Below are 17,226 nucleotides of genomic sequence, written 5' to 3' on the forward strand. Positions count from 1 at the left end.
CTAAAGAAAAATTATCAGCTAGGAAAGTCCTCATTAATATTTACTAACTATCTTTTAAACAATTACTCCAAAATATGCTATTATTAATGAGAAATTCATTAAAATGAAGAAGTCAAAATAACATAACAATCTAATAAAGAAGACTGGCAAAAGGCATTGAAACTATTTAAGTATAAGAAAATGCAGTTAGTACAATTATCAAACAAAATCCAACTATTATAAATATTTCTTGAAAGAAAATGTAGACAGTATAATTTAACAACAATAATTGTATGATAAATTTTACCAATAAAACCAGGAGACAAGAAGCAGCTAAACTGTGTTCATTTTACTATCTTTAAAAGGGAAGAATCCTATATATAAAATAGATAACTAATAAGGACCTACTGTATAGCACAGGGAACTCTACTCAATATTCTGTAATAACCTATATGTAAAGAATCTAAAAAAGAATGAATATATGTATATGTATAAATGATTCACTTTGCTGTACACCTGAAACGAACACAATGTTGTAAATCAACTATACTCCAACTTAAAAAAAAAGGGGAGGAATCAATACATATTGTTTTACTTTGGAAGTTGAAAATTGTATCTTGTAAATTATATTAATGTTTAATAAACAAAAATAATAATTAATGGGATGAAAATGTTCTAATTGGAGAAGGTTAAATAAAAGAAAATATAATTTATATGGCACAACATATAAAAAAAGGAAGAAATCATGGATACATGTAAAAAAAGAAAATAAGATAACAGAATAAGATCAAACATACCAGTTTTGATAACCAATATTTAGCTATATAGATAAAAGTTTAACTTTTTAAATAAAATAGAAAAACAATGAGAAAATGATTTTAAAAACACAATCTGGGGACTCCCCTGGTTGCTAAGTGGTTAAGAATCCACCTGCCAATGCAGGGGACACAGGTTCGAGCCTGGTCCAGGAAGATCCCACGTGCCATGAAGCAACTAAACCCATGCACCACAACTACTGAGCCTGAGCTCTAGAGCCCAGGAGCCACAACTACTGAGCCCATGTGCCACAGCTACTGAAGCTTGTGCACCTAGAGCCCGTGCTCTGCAACAAGAGAAGCCACCACAATGAGAAGCCCACACACCACATGAAGAGTAGCCCCCACTCACCACAACTAGAGAAAGCCCGTGCGCAGCAACAAAGGCCCAATGCAGAGATAAATAAATAAATAAAATCTATAAAAAAAATATAATCTAAATATATGGGATCTAAAAAAAGGTAAGTCAAAAACAAAGTGACATAGAAAGGTTAATGACAAAAGAACTAACATAGATTAGATAACATCGCATAAAAACAAATTAGAAGTTGCTACATTAATATATGGAAAATTAGATTTCAAGATAAAATAGGACTGAGAGTGACCTGTTATATTGATGAAAGTTATCAAGCACCAGAAATATACAACATCCATGAATTTTTAGAAACATGATAATACAGCATTAATTTGTATAAAGACAAACAGTTAAACAGAAGAAAAACTGGTAGAAAAGTGTAAAAGGGAATTTTACATGCCTTTCTCTGGCTTTGATAAACAAGTTAAAGGTAAATAAGATTTTACAAAAGATAACTTGAAAACTATATCCCCTTGAAAAAGTACATATGTGACATATAAAAATATTGTCAGAAGATAATCTCAGTAAATATTAAATTGGAAATTTTTTTATACTAATAACAATCTATGTAGGATTTTAGGAATTATCCCTTTGCTTTCAGGGTTAGAGGTCTGGAGCTTAAGAAGCAAGCTCTCACTAAGGAGTGTCTTTCCTTGCCTCATGTAGGTGGTCCAGTGATCACATTTGTTCACACAGATGATCCTGGTGCAGGGTGGGTAGTTTAGAAGAAGGGTACTTTCCACTGTCGTTAGGAATGTAAATTGGTGCAGACACTGTGGAACATGGTATGGAGCTTCCTCAAAAAAATTAAATATACAACTACCATATGATCTAGCAATTCCACTTGTGGGCATACAACCAAAGAAAAGAAAAACATTAATTCAAAAAGATACGTGCACCCCAATGTTCATAACAATATTATTTACAATAGCCAAGATATGGAAGCAACCTAAGTGTCCATCAACAGATGAATGGATGAAAAATCAAAGTATATCTCCCATAACTTTAAAAGAAAAAAAAATGAAGATGTGGTATGTATGTACAATGGAATACTACTCAGCCATGAGAAGAATGAAATTTTGCCATTTGCAACAACATGGATAGACTTGGAGGGTATTATGCTTAGTGAAATAAGTCAGACTGAGAAAGACAAACACTGTATGATATCACTTATGTGTGGAATCTAAAAAATAAAACAAACTAGTGCATGTAACAAAAAAGAAACAGACTCACAGATACAGAGAACAAACTAGTGGTTACCAGTGAGGAGAGGGAAGAAGTGAGGGGCAAAATAAAGGTAGGGGATTAAGAGGTACAAGCTACTATGTATAAAATAAATAAGCTACAAGAATATATTTTACAATACAGGGAATATTTTATAAGAACTATAATCTTTAAAAATTGTGAATCACTATATCATATACCTGAAACTTACACAATACCGTAAATCAACTATACCTGAATTTAAAAAAAAATAAATTAAAAAAGAAGGGTACTTTCATTATATTGAAGTATAATTCACTCTGCCAACTCAGAAAAAATGGAACTCTATATACAGAGGGAAAAGTCCTTGCAATATTTTTCATCAGAGTAAAAGGCAATGTTCACTATGGGAAGAGGGATAGAATAAGAAGTACAGAGAGAAATTCCTGATTTCAAGGTTAAGTCTTTCAATAATGCCTCCTTGTTTTATCTTAAAATTTTGACATCCCCCATGTATGATACACAAATACAAAATAATAAAAAAAACTCTTGTGAGGTCAAACAGAATTTTTATTTTCATCTACCATTTTGGTTCATCTATATGATTATTTTTGCCATGATGAAAATCAGAAGGTGACCATAATCCTTAGCCTAAATATTGAGCTTCTCTCACAGTAGATACTCCCAAGATGTTAACAGAATGGTTTCCAAAGAAAAAAAGAATATAAATCTTCAATTCAGATTTTTTTAAACAAAGTATTAATGGAATTTTTTTTAAGATTTATTATTAAATATATTCTTGAGATAAGTCTCAAGGAATAAAAGTATCTTCAGTCCTATGTATGACTTATGTCACAAAAACAACTTTATATGGTTCTGCTCCTATCAAATCAACCCTCTTGCATATTAAAACTATAAACTCTGGACAAAATATTTTTTAAAACCTATATGAAGACATTGGAAGGCAAGCAAAAGCAGTCAGAAACTGGAAGAGGAATCTACACTTAGGAGAAAGGGAGTACACTTAGGAGAAAGGGAGAAAGGTAGGTTTCCATATTTTGTTTTGTGCTTAATATCTTTTAGCCTGAAGTCACACCATAATCAGCCCATGCAGGATGAGTAAACCTGGAGTTGAAACAGGCAGTTTTAGTAGGTTGAAAAAACAGAAGACAGGGTTTAGGGCAACCACAGCAGCTGGAAAGTAAGTAACAGTATGGATATAAATATCCAGGAGAAGACAGAGAGGAGGAGCTCCAGAGTCTGTTTATAAACTCTGCCCAAATGGCTGAGTAACCTCTGAATTACAAATGGTTGGGATGGACTCCGAGAAGCACAGGTAAGGCTAAAAACACTAAACAGAGATTTCAGCTGCCCACCCTAGGGAGAGATAGTTTTCAATTTTAGTCCAGCTAAGTTAATCGTATGGTAACTCCACTCTTGGTAGGAATATAGCAGAATGCAGAGTTGCGACAGTGTAGGATCTATAATGCTCTGGAAATAATTGAAATTACCAAACATATGAAAAAACAGAAAAACATGGCCCATACTATAGAAAAAAAGCAATGAATGGGGAATGTCCAAAATGACCCAGATGTTAAATTTAGCAAACAAGAAATTTAAAGTACTATTACAACATGCTTACAGATGTATTCATAGAGTACAAAAGAAAATGTACTCATAATGAGCCAAAAATAAGGAAATGTAAGCAAAATGTACTACAATAAAATATAACAAAACAAAAATTTGTAAACTATAAAGGTACAATATCTGAAATAAAAATCACTGGATAGGCTCAATAGCAAACTGAAGATGCCTAAAGAAAAAAATCAGTGTCCTTGGAGACAGATCACCAGGATGATCCAGTCTGATGAATAGCAAGGAGAAAGAATGAGAAAGAATGAACAGAGCTCAGGAACCTGAAGAACAATATTAAATTAACTAACATGTACTTACAGTCCCAGAAAGAGAGAAGAGAGAGAATGGGACACAAAAACTATTTGAAAAATAATGGCTGCAAATTTCTCAAATTTGATGAAAGACATAAATTAATAGATTCAAGAAGTTCAGCAATCCCAAGCAGAATAAATGCAAAAAATAAAATAAAATAATATCTGGGCACATTATAGTCAAAATGATAAAAGTCAAAAATAAAGGGAAAACCCTGAAAATAACCAGAGGAAAGTAACACATTATATAACAGGAGGAAAAATAATGCAAAACATTGAAGCTGTCTCATTAGAAACTGGAGCCAGTTTGTGAAATTACTTCTTCATAGTGCTAAAAGGAAAAAAAAACTCTGTCAAGTCATAATTCTATATCCAGTGAAAATGTCTCTCAACAATGAAAGCTAAATAAAGACATTTTTAGGTAAAAGAAAACTGAAAGAATTTTTCACCAGAAGATATATACTAAGAAATTCTAAAGGAAAGTTTTCAGCCTGAAGGGAAACAAAATCACATGGAAATTCAGATCTTCAAGAAGGGATTAAGAACAAGCAAAACCAATAACACTCCATTGTGGGGTTTATAATGTATGCACATGTAGTACATCAGACAACTATAACATAAAGGAAGGAAGAATAACACGTAAGCTTATACTGTTACAAGAGTCTTAAATTTTAGTGGAAGTGGTAAAATATTAACTCCGTTGAGTATGGAAAGTTAAGGATGTATAATGTATCCCTAAATCAACAAAATATATGCTGGGATATTGCTTAATAACCAACATATAATTATGGAATCCTAGTACTACTAAATTTACCCAAAAGTAGGCAGGAAAAGAGGAACAAAGGAATAAAAAATAGAGTGGCAACAGAAAGCAAATAGTAAAATGTTAGACATAAATTCACGCACATTAATAATTACATTAGCTCAAACAGACTAAACACTCAAAAGACAGAGATTGCCAGAATTGATAAAAGACCCATCTACTTGCTGTCTGTAAGATACATACTTTAAATATAAAGGCACAGATAGGTTGAAAGTGAATGGATGAAACAGTATGTATCCTGTAATCAATATGCGTAAGAAGGCCATATATCAGATAAAGTAGACTTCATGACAAAGAGCATTATCAGAGTTAAGGAGGGACATTTCCAAATGATAAAGGGTCAGTTCATTCAAAGTCATAATAATCATAGGGCTTACCTGGTGGCGCAGTGGTTGAGAATCTGCCTGCTAATGCAGGGGACACGGGTTCGAGCCCTAGTCTGGGAGGATCCCACATGCCGTGGAGCAACTAGGCCCATGAGCCACAACTACTGAGCCTGCACGTCTGGAGCCTGTGCTCCGCAAAAAAAGAGGCCACGATAGTGAGAGGCCTGCGCACTGTGATGAAGAGTGGCCCCCGCTTGCCACAACTAGAGAAAGCCCTTGCACAGAAACGAAGACCCAACACAGCAAAAATAAATTAATTAATTAATAAACTCCTACCCCCAACATCTTAAAAAAAATAATAATCATAAATGTCTATGCATCTAATAGCAGAACCTCAACACATGTGATGCAAAAGTTGACAGAATTAAGGAGAGAATAAACAAATTCACAATCACAGTTGGAGATTTTAGCATTCCTTTTTCAGCAGTTGAGAGAACCAAAAATGTTGGTAAGAAAATCTGTACAGTACTAACAATCATCTATTGACATTTTTAGTACACTATACCCGACAACTACAGAATACCATTCTTTTCCAAGTTAAATGTTTTGTTCACCAAGATAGACCAAATGCTTATTAGTCCATAAAATCAGTCTCATTAAATTTAAAAGAATTAAAAGAAAAAAATTCAGAAACAACTTACCAAGACTGAATCAAGATGTAATAGAAAATCTAAATGGAGCAATAATGAACAAGGAAATTGAATCAGTAATTTAAAATCTCACAACACATAAAAGCCCAGGACAAGATGGCTTCACAGGTGAGCTATACCAAACATTTAAAGAATGAATACCAAACCTTCTCAAACTCTCCCAAAAAAAGTGAAGATGAAGGAACACTTACAAACTCTTTACAGGGCCAGCATCACCCTAATACTGAAGCCAGATAAGGACACTACAAGAAAAGAAAATTACAAGCCATATTCCTGATGACCATAGATGCAAAATCCTCAACAAAATATTAGCAAACTGAATTCAAAAATACATTAAAAGGATCATACACCATGATCAAATGGGACTCAACCCTGGAAGCAAGAATGGTTCAACATATGCAAATCAATAAATGTGATATACCACATGAACAGAATGAAGGACAAAAATCGGGAATATTTCAATAGATGCAGAAAAAGTATTTAACAAAATTCAACATGCTTTCATGAGAAAAACTCTCAACAAATAAGGTATAGAAGGATTGTTCATCAACATAATAAAGGCCACATCTGACAAGCCCACAGCTAACATCACACTCAATGGTGAAAATTAAAAGCCTTTCCTCTAAGACAGGAATAAGACAAGGATGCCCACTCTTGCCACATCCATTCAACATACTACTGGAAGTCCTAGTCAGAACAATAGCCAGGAAAAAGAAATAACAGGCATCCAAGTTGGAAAGCAAAAAATAATACTGTCTCTGCTGGCAGACGAAATTATCTTAAATATAGAAAACCCAAAAGACTCCACCAGAAAACCAGAACTAATAAATAAATTTAGTAAAGTTGCAGGATAAAAAAATAACATACAGAAATCAGTTGCAGGAGACCTTCAAGATGGCGGAGGAGTAAGACATGGAGATCACCTTCCTCCCCACAAATACATCTACACGTGGAACAACTACTACAGAACACCTACTGAATGCTGGCAGAAGACCTCAGACTTCCCCCAAAAGCAAGAAACTCTCCACATACCTGGGTAGGGCAAAAGAAAAAAGCAAAAAACGAGACAAAAGAATAGGGATGGGACCTGCACCTCTGGGAGAGAGCTGTGAAGGAGGAAAAGTTTCCACACACCAGGAAGCCCCTTCGCGGGCAGAGACAGTGGGTGGGAGTGGGGGAAGCTTCAGAGCCACGGAGGAGAGCACAGCAACAGGGGTGCAGAGGGCAAAGTGGACGGATTCCCACACAGAAGATTGATGCTGACCAGCACTCACCAGCCTGAGAGGCTTGTCTGATCACACACTGGGGCGGGTAGGGGCTGGGAGCTGAGGCTCGGGCTTCAGAGGTCAGATCCCAGGGAGAGGACTGGGGTTGGCTGCATGAACACAGCCTGAAGGGGGCTAGTGAGCCACAGCTAGCCGGGAGGGAGTCTGGGAAAAAGTCTGAAACTCCCTTAGAGGAGAGAGACCATTGTTTTAGGGGGCGCAAGGACAGGGAATTCAGAGCACTGCTTAAATGAGCTCCAGAGACGGGCGCGAGCCCCAGCTAACAGCACGGACCCCAGAGACGGGCATGAAACCCTAAGGCTCCTGCTGCAACCACCAAGAAGCCTGTGTGTAAGCACAGGTCACTATCCACACCTGCCCTCCCAGGAGCCTGTGCAGCCCACAATTGCCAGGGTCCCGTGATCCAGGGACAACTTCCCGGGGAGAACACATGGTGCGCCTCAGGCTGTTGCAATGTCATGCCGGCCTCTGCCGCCACAAGCTTGCCCCACATTCCACACCCCTCCCTACCCCCAGCCTGAATGAGCCAGAGCCACCTAATCAGCTGCTACTTTAACCCCATCCTGTCTCAGCAAAGAACAGACACCCTCAGGTGAACTACACGCACAGGCAAGGCCAAATACAAAGCTGAACCCCAGGAGCTGTGCGAACAAAGAAGAGAAAGGGAAATCTCTCCATGCAGTCTCAGGAGCTGCGGATTAAATCTCCACAATCAACCTGATGTACCCTGCATCTCTGGAATACCTGAATAGACATTGAATCACCCCAAAATTGAGGCAGTGGACCTTGGGGGCAACTGTAGACTTGGGATTTGCTGTCTGCATATAATTTGTTTCTGGTTTTAAGTTTATGTTAGTTAAGTATTTAGAGTTTATTATCATTGGTAGATTTGTTTATTGATTTCGTTGCTCTCTTCCTTTTTTTCCTTTTATATATAGATTTTATTCCTTTTTCTCTTTTTGTGAATGTGTATGCTTCTTTGTGTGAGTTTGTCTGTATAGTTTTACTTTTACCATTTGTCCTAGCGTTCTATCTGTCCAGGTTTTTTGTTTGTTTCTTTGTTTTTAGTATAGTTTTTAGTGCTTGTTATCATTGGTGAATTTGTTTCATGGTTTGGTTGCTCTCTTCTTTCTTTCTTTTTTTATTACTTTTTGATTTATTTTTCATAATTTTTTATTTTAAAAACTTTTATTATATTTATTTTTCATTTCTTTCCTTCTTTTCTCCCTTTTCTTCTGAGCCATGTGACTGGTAGAGTCTGGGTGCTCTAGCCAGGTGTCAGGCCTGTACCTCTGAGGTGAGAAAGCCAAGTTCAGAACATTGGTCTATAAGAGACCTCCCAGCTCCAGGTAATATCAAATGGTGAAAGCTCTCCCAGACATCTCCATCTCAACGTTAAGACTCAGCTCCACTCAATGACCAGCAAGATACAGTGCTGGAAACCCTATGACAAACAAATAGCAGGACACAAACACAAACCCACCCATTAACAGAGAAGCTGCCTAAAATCATAATAAGGTCACAGACACCCCAAAACACAACACTGGACATGGTCCTGCCCACGAGAAAGACAAGTTCCAGCCTCATACACCAGAACACAGGCACCAGTCCCCTCGACCAGGAAGCCTACACAACCGACTGAACCAAACTTCGCCACTGGGGGCAGACACCAAAAACAACGGGAACTATGAACGTGCAGCCTGCAAAAAGGAGACCCCATAGTAAGTTAAGCAAAATGAGAAGACAGAGAAACACCCAGCAAATAAAGGAGCAAGGTAAAAATCCACCAGACCAAACAAATGAAGAGGAAATAGGCAGTCTACCTGAAAAAGTATCAGAGTAATGATAGTAAAGATGATCCAAAATCTTGGAAATAGAATGGAGAAAATACAAGAAACGTTTAACAAGGACCTAGAAGAACTAAAGAGCAAACAAACAATGCTGAACAACACAATAAATGAAATTAAAAATTCTCTAGAAGGAATCAATAGCAGATTAACTGAGGCAGAAGAACGGATAAGTGACCTGGAAGATAAAACAGTGGAAATAACTACTGCACAGCAGAATAAAGAAAAAAGAATGAAAAGAATAGAGGACAGTCTCAGAGACCTCTGGGACAATATTAAATGCACCAACATTCGAATTACAGGGGTCCTAGAAGAAGAAGATAAAAAGAGAGGGACTGATAAAATATTTGAAGAGATTATAGTTGAAAAATTCCCTAATATGGGAAAGGAAATAGTCAATCAAGTCCAGGAAGCACATAGAGTCCCATACAGGATAAATCCAAGGAGAAACATGTCAAGACACATATTAATCAAACTATCAAAAATTAAAGACAAAGTAAAATGTTAAAGGCAGCAAGGGGAAAACAACAAATAACATATAAGGGAATCCCCATAAGGTTAACAGCTTATCTTTCAGCAGAAACTCTGCAAGCTAGAAGGGAGTGGCAGGACATATTTAAAGTGATGAAAGGGAAAAACCTACAATCAAGATTACTCTACCCAGCAAGGATCTCATTCAGATAAGATGGAGAAATTAAAACCTTTACAGATGAGCAAAAGCTAAGAGAATTCAGCATCACCAAACCAGCTTTACAAGGAATGCTAAAAGGAACTTCTCTAGGTAGGAAACACAAGAGAAGGAAAAGCCCTACAATAAAAAGCCCAAAACAATTAAGAAAATGGTAAGAGGAACATACATATCGATAACTACCTTAAATGTAAATGGATTAAATGCTCCAAACAAAAGAAAAAGACTGGCTAAATGGATATAAACAGAAGACCAATATATATGCTGTCTACAAGACACACACTTCAGACCAAGAGACACATACAAACTGAAAGTGAGGGGATGGAAGAAAGTATTCCATGCAAATGGAAATCAAAAGAAAGCTGGAGTAGCAATTCTCATATCAGAAAAAATAGACTTTAAAATAAAGACTATTACAAGAAACAAAGAATGACACTACATAAGGATCAAGGTATGAATCCAAGAAGAAAATATAACACTTGTAAATATTTATGCACCCAACATAGGAGCACCTCAATAAATAAGGCAAATGCTAACAGCCATAAAAGGGGAAATCGACAGTAATACAATCATAGTAGGGGACTTTAACATAGTAGGGGACTCTAATCTGTCCACTTTCACCAATGGACAGATCATCCAAAATGAAAATAAATAAGGAAACACAAGCTTTAAATGATACATTAAACAATATGGACTGCATTGATAATTATAGGACATTCCATCCAAAACAACAGAATACACTTCCTTCTCAAGTGCTCATGGAACATTCTCCAGGATAAATCATATCTTGGGTCATAAATCAAGCCTAGGTAAATTAAAGAAAACTGAAATTGTATCAGGTATCATTTCCAACCATAACGCTATGAAACTAGATATCAATTACAGTAAAAAATCTGTAAAAACTACAAACACATGGAGGCTAAACAATACACTACTAAATAACCAAGAGATCACTGAAGAAAACGAAGAGGAAATCAAAAAATACCTAGAAAAAAATGACAATGAAAACACGATGACCCAAAGCCTATGGGATGCAGCAAAAGCAGTTCTCAGAGGGAAGTTTATAGCACTACCATGCTACCTCAAGAGACAAGAAACATCTCAAATAAAAAACCTAACCTTACACCAAAAGCAATTAGAGAAAGAAGAACAAAAAAACCCTTAGTTAGCAGAAGGAAAGAAATCATAAAGATCAGATCAGAAATAAATGAAAAAGAAATGAAGGAAACGATAGCAAAGATCAATAAAACTAAAAGCTGGTTCTTTGAGAAGATAAACAAAATTGATAAACCATTAGCCAGACTCATCAAGAAAACAAGGGAGAAGACTCAAATCAACAGAATTACAAATGAAAAAGGAGAAGTACAAACTGACACTGCAGAAATACAAAAGATCATGAGAGATTACTACAAGCAACTCTATGTCAATAAAATGGACAACCTGGAAAAAATAAACAAATTCTTAGAAAAGCAAAACCTTCCAAGACTGAACCAGGAAGAAAGAGAAAATATAAACAGACCAATCACAAGCACTGAAATTGAGACAGTGATTAAAGATCTTCCAACAAACAGAAGTCCAGGACCAGATGGCTTCACAGGCGAATTCTATAAACATTTAGAGAAAAGCTAACACCTATACTTCTCAAACTCTATCAAAATATAGCAGAGGTAGGAACACCCCCAAACTCTTTCCATGAGGCCTCCATCACCCTGATACCAAAACTAGACAGAGATACCACAAAAGTAGAAAACTACCGGCCATTATCACTGATGAACATGGGTGCAAAAATCCACAACAAAATACTAGCAAACAGAATCCAACAGCACACTAAAAGGATCATACACCATGATCAAGGTGGGGTTTATCCCAGGAATGCAAGGATTCTTCAATATATGCAAATCAATCAATGTGATACACCATAACAACAAATTGAAGGAGAAAAACCATATGATCATCTCAATACATGCAGAAATATCTTTCAGCAAAATTCAACACCCATTTATGATAAAAACCCTCCAGACAGTAGGCATACAGGGAACTTACCTCCACATAATAAAGGCCATATATGACAAACCCACAGCCAACACCGTTCTCAATGGTGAAAAACTGAAACCATTTCATCTAAGATCAGGAACAACACAAGGTTGTCCACTCTCACCACTATAATTCAACATAATTTTGGAAGTTTTAGCCACAGCAATCAGAGAAGAAAAAGAAATAAAAGGAATCCAAAGGCTTCCCTGTTGGCACAGTGGTTGGGAGTCCGCCTGCCGATGCAGAGAACACGGGTTCGTGCCCCGGTCCGGGAAGATCCCACATGCCGTGGAGTGGCTGGGCCCGTGAGCCATGGCCGCTGAGCCTGCATGTCTGGAGCCTGTGCTCCGCAACGGGAGAGACCACAACAGTGAGAGGCCCGTGTATCACAAAAAAAAAAAAAAAAAAAAAAAAAAGGAATCCAAATTGGAAAAGAAGAAGTAAAGCTGTCGCTCTTTGCAGATGACATGATACTATACATAGAGAATCCTAAGGATGCTACCAGAAAACTACTAGAACTGATTGATGAATTTGGTAAAGTAACAGGATACAAAATTAATGTACAGAAATCTCTTGCATCCCTATACACTAATGATAAAAAACCTGAAAGAGAAATTAAGGAACCACTCTCATTTACCATTGCAAAAAAAGAATAGAATACATAGGAATAAACCTACCTAAAGAGACAAAAGACCTGAATGCAGAAAACTGTAAGACACTGATGAAGGAAATTAAAGGTGCTATGAACGGATGGAGAGATATACCAGATTCTTGCATTGGAAGAATCAACACTGTGAAAATGACTATACTACCCAAAGCAATCTACAGATTCAATGCAATCCCTATCAAATGACCAATGGCATTTTTCACAGAATTAGAAAAAAAAATTTCATAATTTGTATGGAAACAAAAGAGACCCCGAATAGCCAAAGCAATCGTGAGAAAGAAAAATGGAGCTGGAGGAATCCGGCTCCCAGACTTCAGACTAAGCTACAGTAATGAAGACAGTATGGTACTGGCACAGAAACAGAAATATAGATCAATGGAACAGGATAGAAAGCCCAGAGATAAACGAACGCACATATGGTCACCTTATTTTAGAATAAGGAGGCAAGAATATACAGTGGAGAAAAGACAGACTCTTCAATAAATGGTGCAGGGAAAACTGGATAGCTACATGCAAAAGAATGAAATTAGAACACTCCCTAACACCATACAGAAAAATAAATTCAAAATGAATTAAAGACCTAAATGTAAGGCCAGACACTATCAAACTCTTAGAGGAAAACATAGGCAGAACACTCTATGACATAAATCACAGGAAGATTCTTTTTGACCCACCTCCTAGAGAGTTGGAAATAAAAACAAAAATAAACAAATGGGACCTAATGAAACTTAAAAGCTCTGCACAGCAAAGGAAACCATAAACAAGACCAAAAGACAACCCTCAGAATGGGAGAAAATATTTGCAAATGAAGCAACTGACAAAGGATTAATCTCCAAAATTTACAAGCAGTTCATGTAGCTTAATATCAAAAAAACAAACAACTCAATCCACAAATGGGCAGAAGATCTAAGTAGACATTTCTCCAAAGAAGATATACAGATTTCCAACAAACCATGAAAGGATGCTCAACATCACTACTCATTAGATAAATGCAAATCAAAACTACAATGAGGTATCACCTCACACCAGTCAGAATGGCCATCATAAAAATATCTACAAACAATAAATGCTGGAGAGGGTGTGGAGAAAAGGGAACACTCTTGAACTGTTGGTGGGGATGTAAATTGATACAGCCACTACGGAGAACAGTGTGGAGGTTCCTGAAAAAACTAAAAATAGGCTACCATACGACCTAGCAATCTCACTACTGGGCATATACCCTGAGAAAACCATAATTCAAAATGAGTCATCTACCTCAATGTTCATTGCAGCTCTATTTACAATAGCCAGGACATGGAAGCAACCTAAGTGTCCATCGAGAGATGAATGGATAAAGAAGATGTGGCATATATATACAATGGAATGTTACTCAGCCATAAAAAGAAATGAAATCAAATTATTTGTAGTGAGGTGGATGGACGTAGAGTCTGTCATACAGAGTGAAGTAAGTCAGAAAGAGAAAAACAAATACCATGGGCTAACACATATCTATGGAATCTCAAAAAAAAAAAAAAGCTTCTGAAGAACCTAGTGGCAGGACAGGAATAAAGACGCAGATGTAGAAAATAGACTTGAGGACATGAGGAGGGGGAAGGGTAAGATGGGACGAAGTGAGAGAGTGGCATGGACATATTTACACTACCAAATGTAAAATAGATACATTTTACATAGCACAGGGAGATCAGCTCGGTACTTTGTGACCACCTAGAGGGGTGGGATAGGGAGGGTGGGAGGGAGCCGTGAGAGGGAGGAGATATGGGGATATATGAATATATATGTATGGCTGATGCACTTTGTTTTAAAGCAGAAACTAACACACCATTGTAGAGCAATTATACTCCAACCAAGATTTTAAAAAAAAGAAAAAGAAATCATTTGCATTTCTATACACTAACAACAAACTACCTGAAAAAGAAATTAATAAATCAATCCCACTTACAATAGTATAAAAAACAATGTAATACTTAGAAATAAGTTTAACCAAGGAAAAATCTATACACTGTAAGCTATGACACTGATGAAAAAGCCTGAAGAAGACATAAATCAATGGAAAGGTATCTGTGTTCTTGGACTGGAAAAATTAATACTGTGAAAATTTCCATACTACCCAAAGTAATCTGAAGAGTCAATGCAATCCTACCAAAATTCCAATGGTATTTTTCACAGAAACATCTATCCTAAAATTTGAAAAAACTATCCTAAATATTGAAATCATTATCTTGAAGGGAAAACTGCACACCCATGTTCACTGCAGCATTATTCACAATAGCTAAGATACGGAAATAACCTAAATGTCCTTTGATGAATGAATGTGTAAAGAAAATTCATGGTAGATACATGCAATGGAATATTATTCAGCCATAAAAAAGAAGGAAATCCTGCCATTTGTGACAACATACATGAGCCTGGAGGGCATTACGCTAATTGCTATAAGTCAGACAAGAATGACAGACACATGTGGTATCAGTTACATGTGGAATTTTTTTAAAGCCAATTTCATAGAAACAGAAAATAGAATGGTGGTTGTCAGGGGCTGGGGGGAGAGGTAAATGGGGTAGTATAGGTCAAAGAGTACAAAGTTTTAAACTATAAGAAGAATAAGAACCCAATGTACAACATGGTGACTATAGTTGATAATATGGTATCATGTACTTAAAAGTTGCTGAGTAGTTAAGCATTTTCACCATACACACAGAAAATATTTAACAATGTCTTTAAAAATAATACAAATGAACTTATTTACAACACATAAATAGACCCACAGACATAGAAAACAAACCTATAGTTACCAAAGGGTATAACAGGATGGGGGGAGATAAATTAATTGTTTGGGATTAACATGTACACACTACCATATAAAAAATAGGTAACCAGGGACTTCCCTGGTGGTGCAGTGGTTAAGAATCCTCCTGCCAATGCAGGGGACACGGGTTCAATCCCTGGTCCAGGAAGACCACACATGCCATGGAGCAACTAAGCCCAGGAGCCACAACTACTGAAGCCCGTGTGCCTAGAGCCCATGCTCTGCAACAAGAGAAGCCACCACAATGAGAAGCCCATGTACCGCAACGAAGAATAGCCCCTGCTCTCCACAACTAGAGGAAGCCCACATGCAGCAACAAAGACGCAATGCAGCCAAAAAAAAAAGGTAACCAGCAAGGACCTACTGTATAGCACAGGGAACTATGCTCAATATCTTGTAATAACCTGTAATCGAAAAGCATGTGAAAAAGTATATATATATATATATATATGTATATGTATATATTTATTTATTTATTTATATAAAAAAGGGAATCACTTTGCTGTATACCAGAAACTAACACAGCATTGTAAATCAACTATACTTCCACTATACTTTAATTAAAAAAAAAGAAAAAAAATTAACTATGTAAAGTGATGGATGTGTTATTTTGATCATTCTATATGTATATGTGTATCAAATCATCAAGTTGTACATTTTAAAATATACAGTAATAGTTGGTAATTATTCCCAATTATTCCTCAATAAAGTTTTTAAAAAAATAAGATAATCATAAAATTTCAAAAAAGAGAGAAAGAAGAAATTAAGCCAATCCCACAGGGTCCAAGCTCCAGGGATCACTGTAACATTGACCATATAACCACGGTGAGGTGCTGTGAACCTGCTGCATGGCAGAAAGGCAAAGGAGGTGCCTCCCAAGCTAGCTGCTCAACAAAATCTCTTCTGCTCAGAGAAGAGGGACCAACATTGGCCAACCCCATTGCAATTATGTTCCATGAACTCCAGTACAGGAAAGGATATAGTAGGTAAGTCATAAAAAAGTTTTTCTTCCCCTTTCCTCGAAGTGTATTAAAAATAGAGTCACCCGAAATTAACTAAGCAATGACCTTCAGGGAGTTTTAAGATAAGAAAACTTTGGTCCAGGTGATATCATCTCCACCACTCCATAGTCTACTACTTTCAGACTAATCCACACCATACCTGAGTAGTGTTGAAAAGGCAGAATAAGTAGCTGAAGGTGACCCTGATGCCATCATCATCCATTAGCATTAAGTATGCCAGAATCCAGGTAACTCCAAAAACGACTGCAACAGATAACGTGCTAAGAAACTTCTTTAGGATTGAAAACTTCTTTGTGCTAAGTAAGAGAAAACAAGAAAGGAAACATGGTTCATTCAGGTTTTTACTTATTAATATCATTGTTACCCTCCTACTGAAAATATGTATTCAGCTGCACATATACACTGTTCATTAAACAATATTATGCCTCAGGTGGAAAAACCTATGTCACTCTGAATAAAAGAGAGAAAGAGAGGAAGAGAGGAAGGAACGAAGGGAGGAAGACAATGATATCTGCTTAAAAGCTCAGGCATAAACAGTTCCTGAAATACTACTGCAGGCAAATTTCACATAGAATTAACTTTTTCTTTGGAACTGAATTTGATGTTAGCGATTATAACTACTGGATCAGTAATTCCTTTTTTGGGGCATCTGGGACCGTGCCATGTCATAAGTTGATATCAGAATGAAAATTTATTAAAGCACAAAGTGACCTTCTTCCCTG

The 17,226-nt window shown here is 36.6% G+C and overlaps 1 protein-coding gene across 1 annotated transcript in view; it reads right to left on the minus strand.

Moving 5' to 3' along the window:
• ADGRG7 (adhesion G protein-coupled receptor G7) overlaps positions 1-17,226 on the minus strand; it is a 90,321-nt gene that overhangs the window by 5,141 nt on the left and 67,954 nt on the right. The window contains 1 exon segment of the mRNA XM_019923208.3: positions 16,644-16,803. Coding sequence (XP_019778767.2) covers positions 16,644-16,803 — 160 coding nt within the window.

The sequence above is a fragment of the Tursiops truncatus genome, chromosome 4, assembly GCF_011762595.2.
Source record: "Tursiops truncatus isolate mTurTru1 chromosome 4, mTurTru1.mat.Y, whole genome shotgun sequence".
Lineage (NCBI taxonomy): Eukaryota > Metazoa > Chordata > Mammalia > Artiodactyla > Delphinidae > Tursiops > Tursiops truncatus.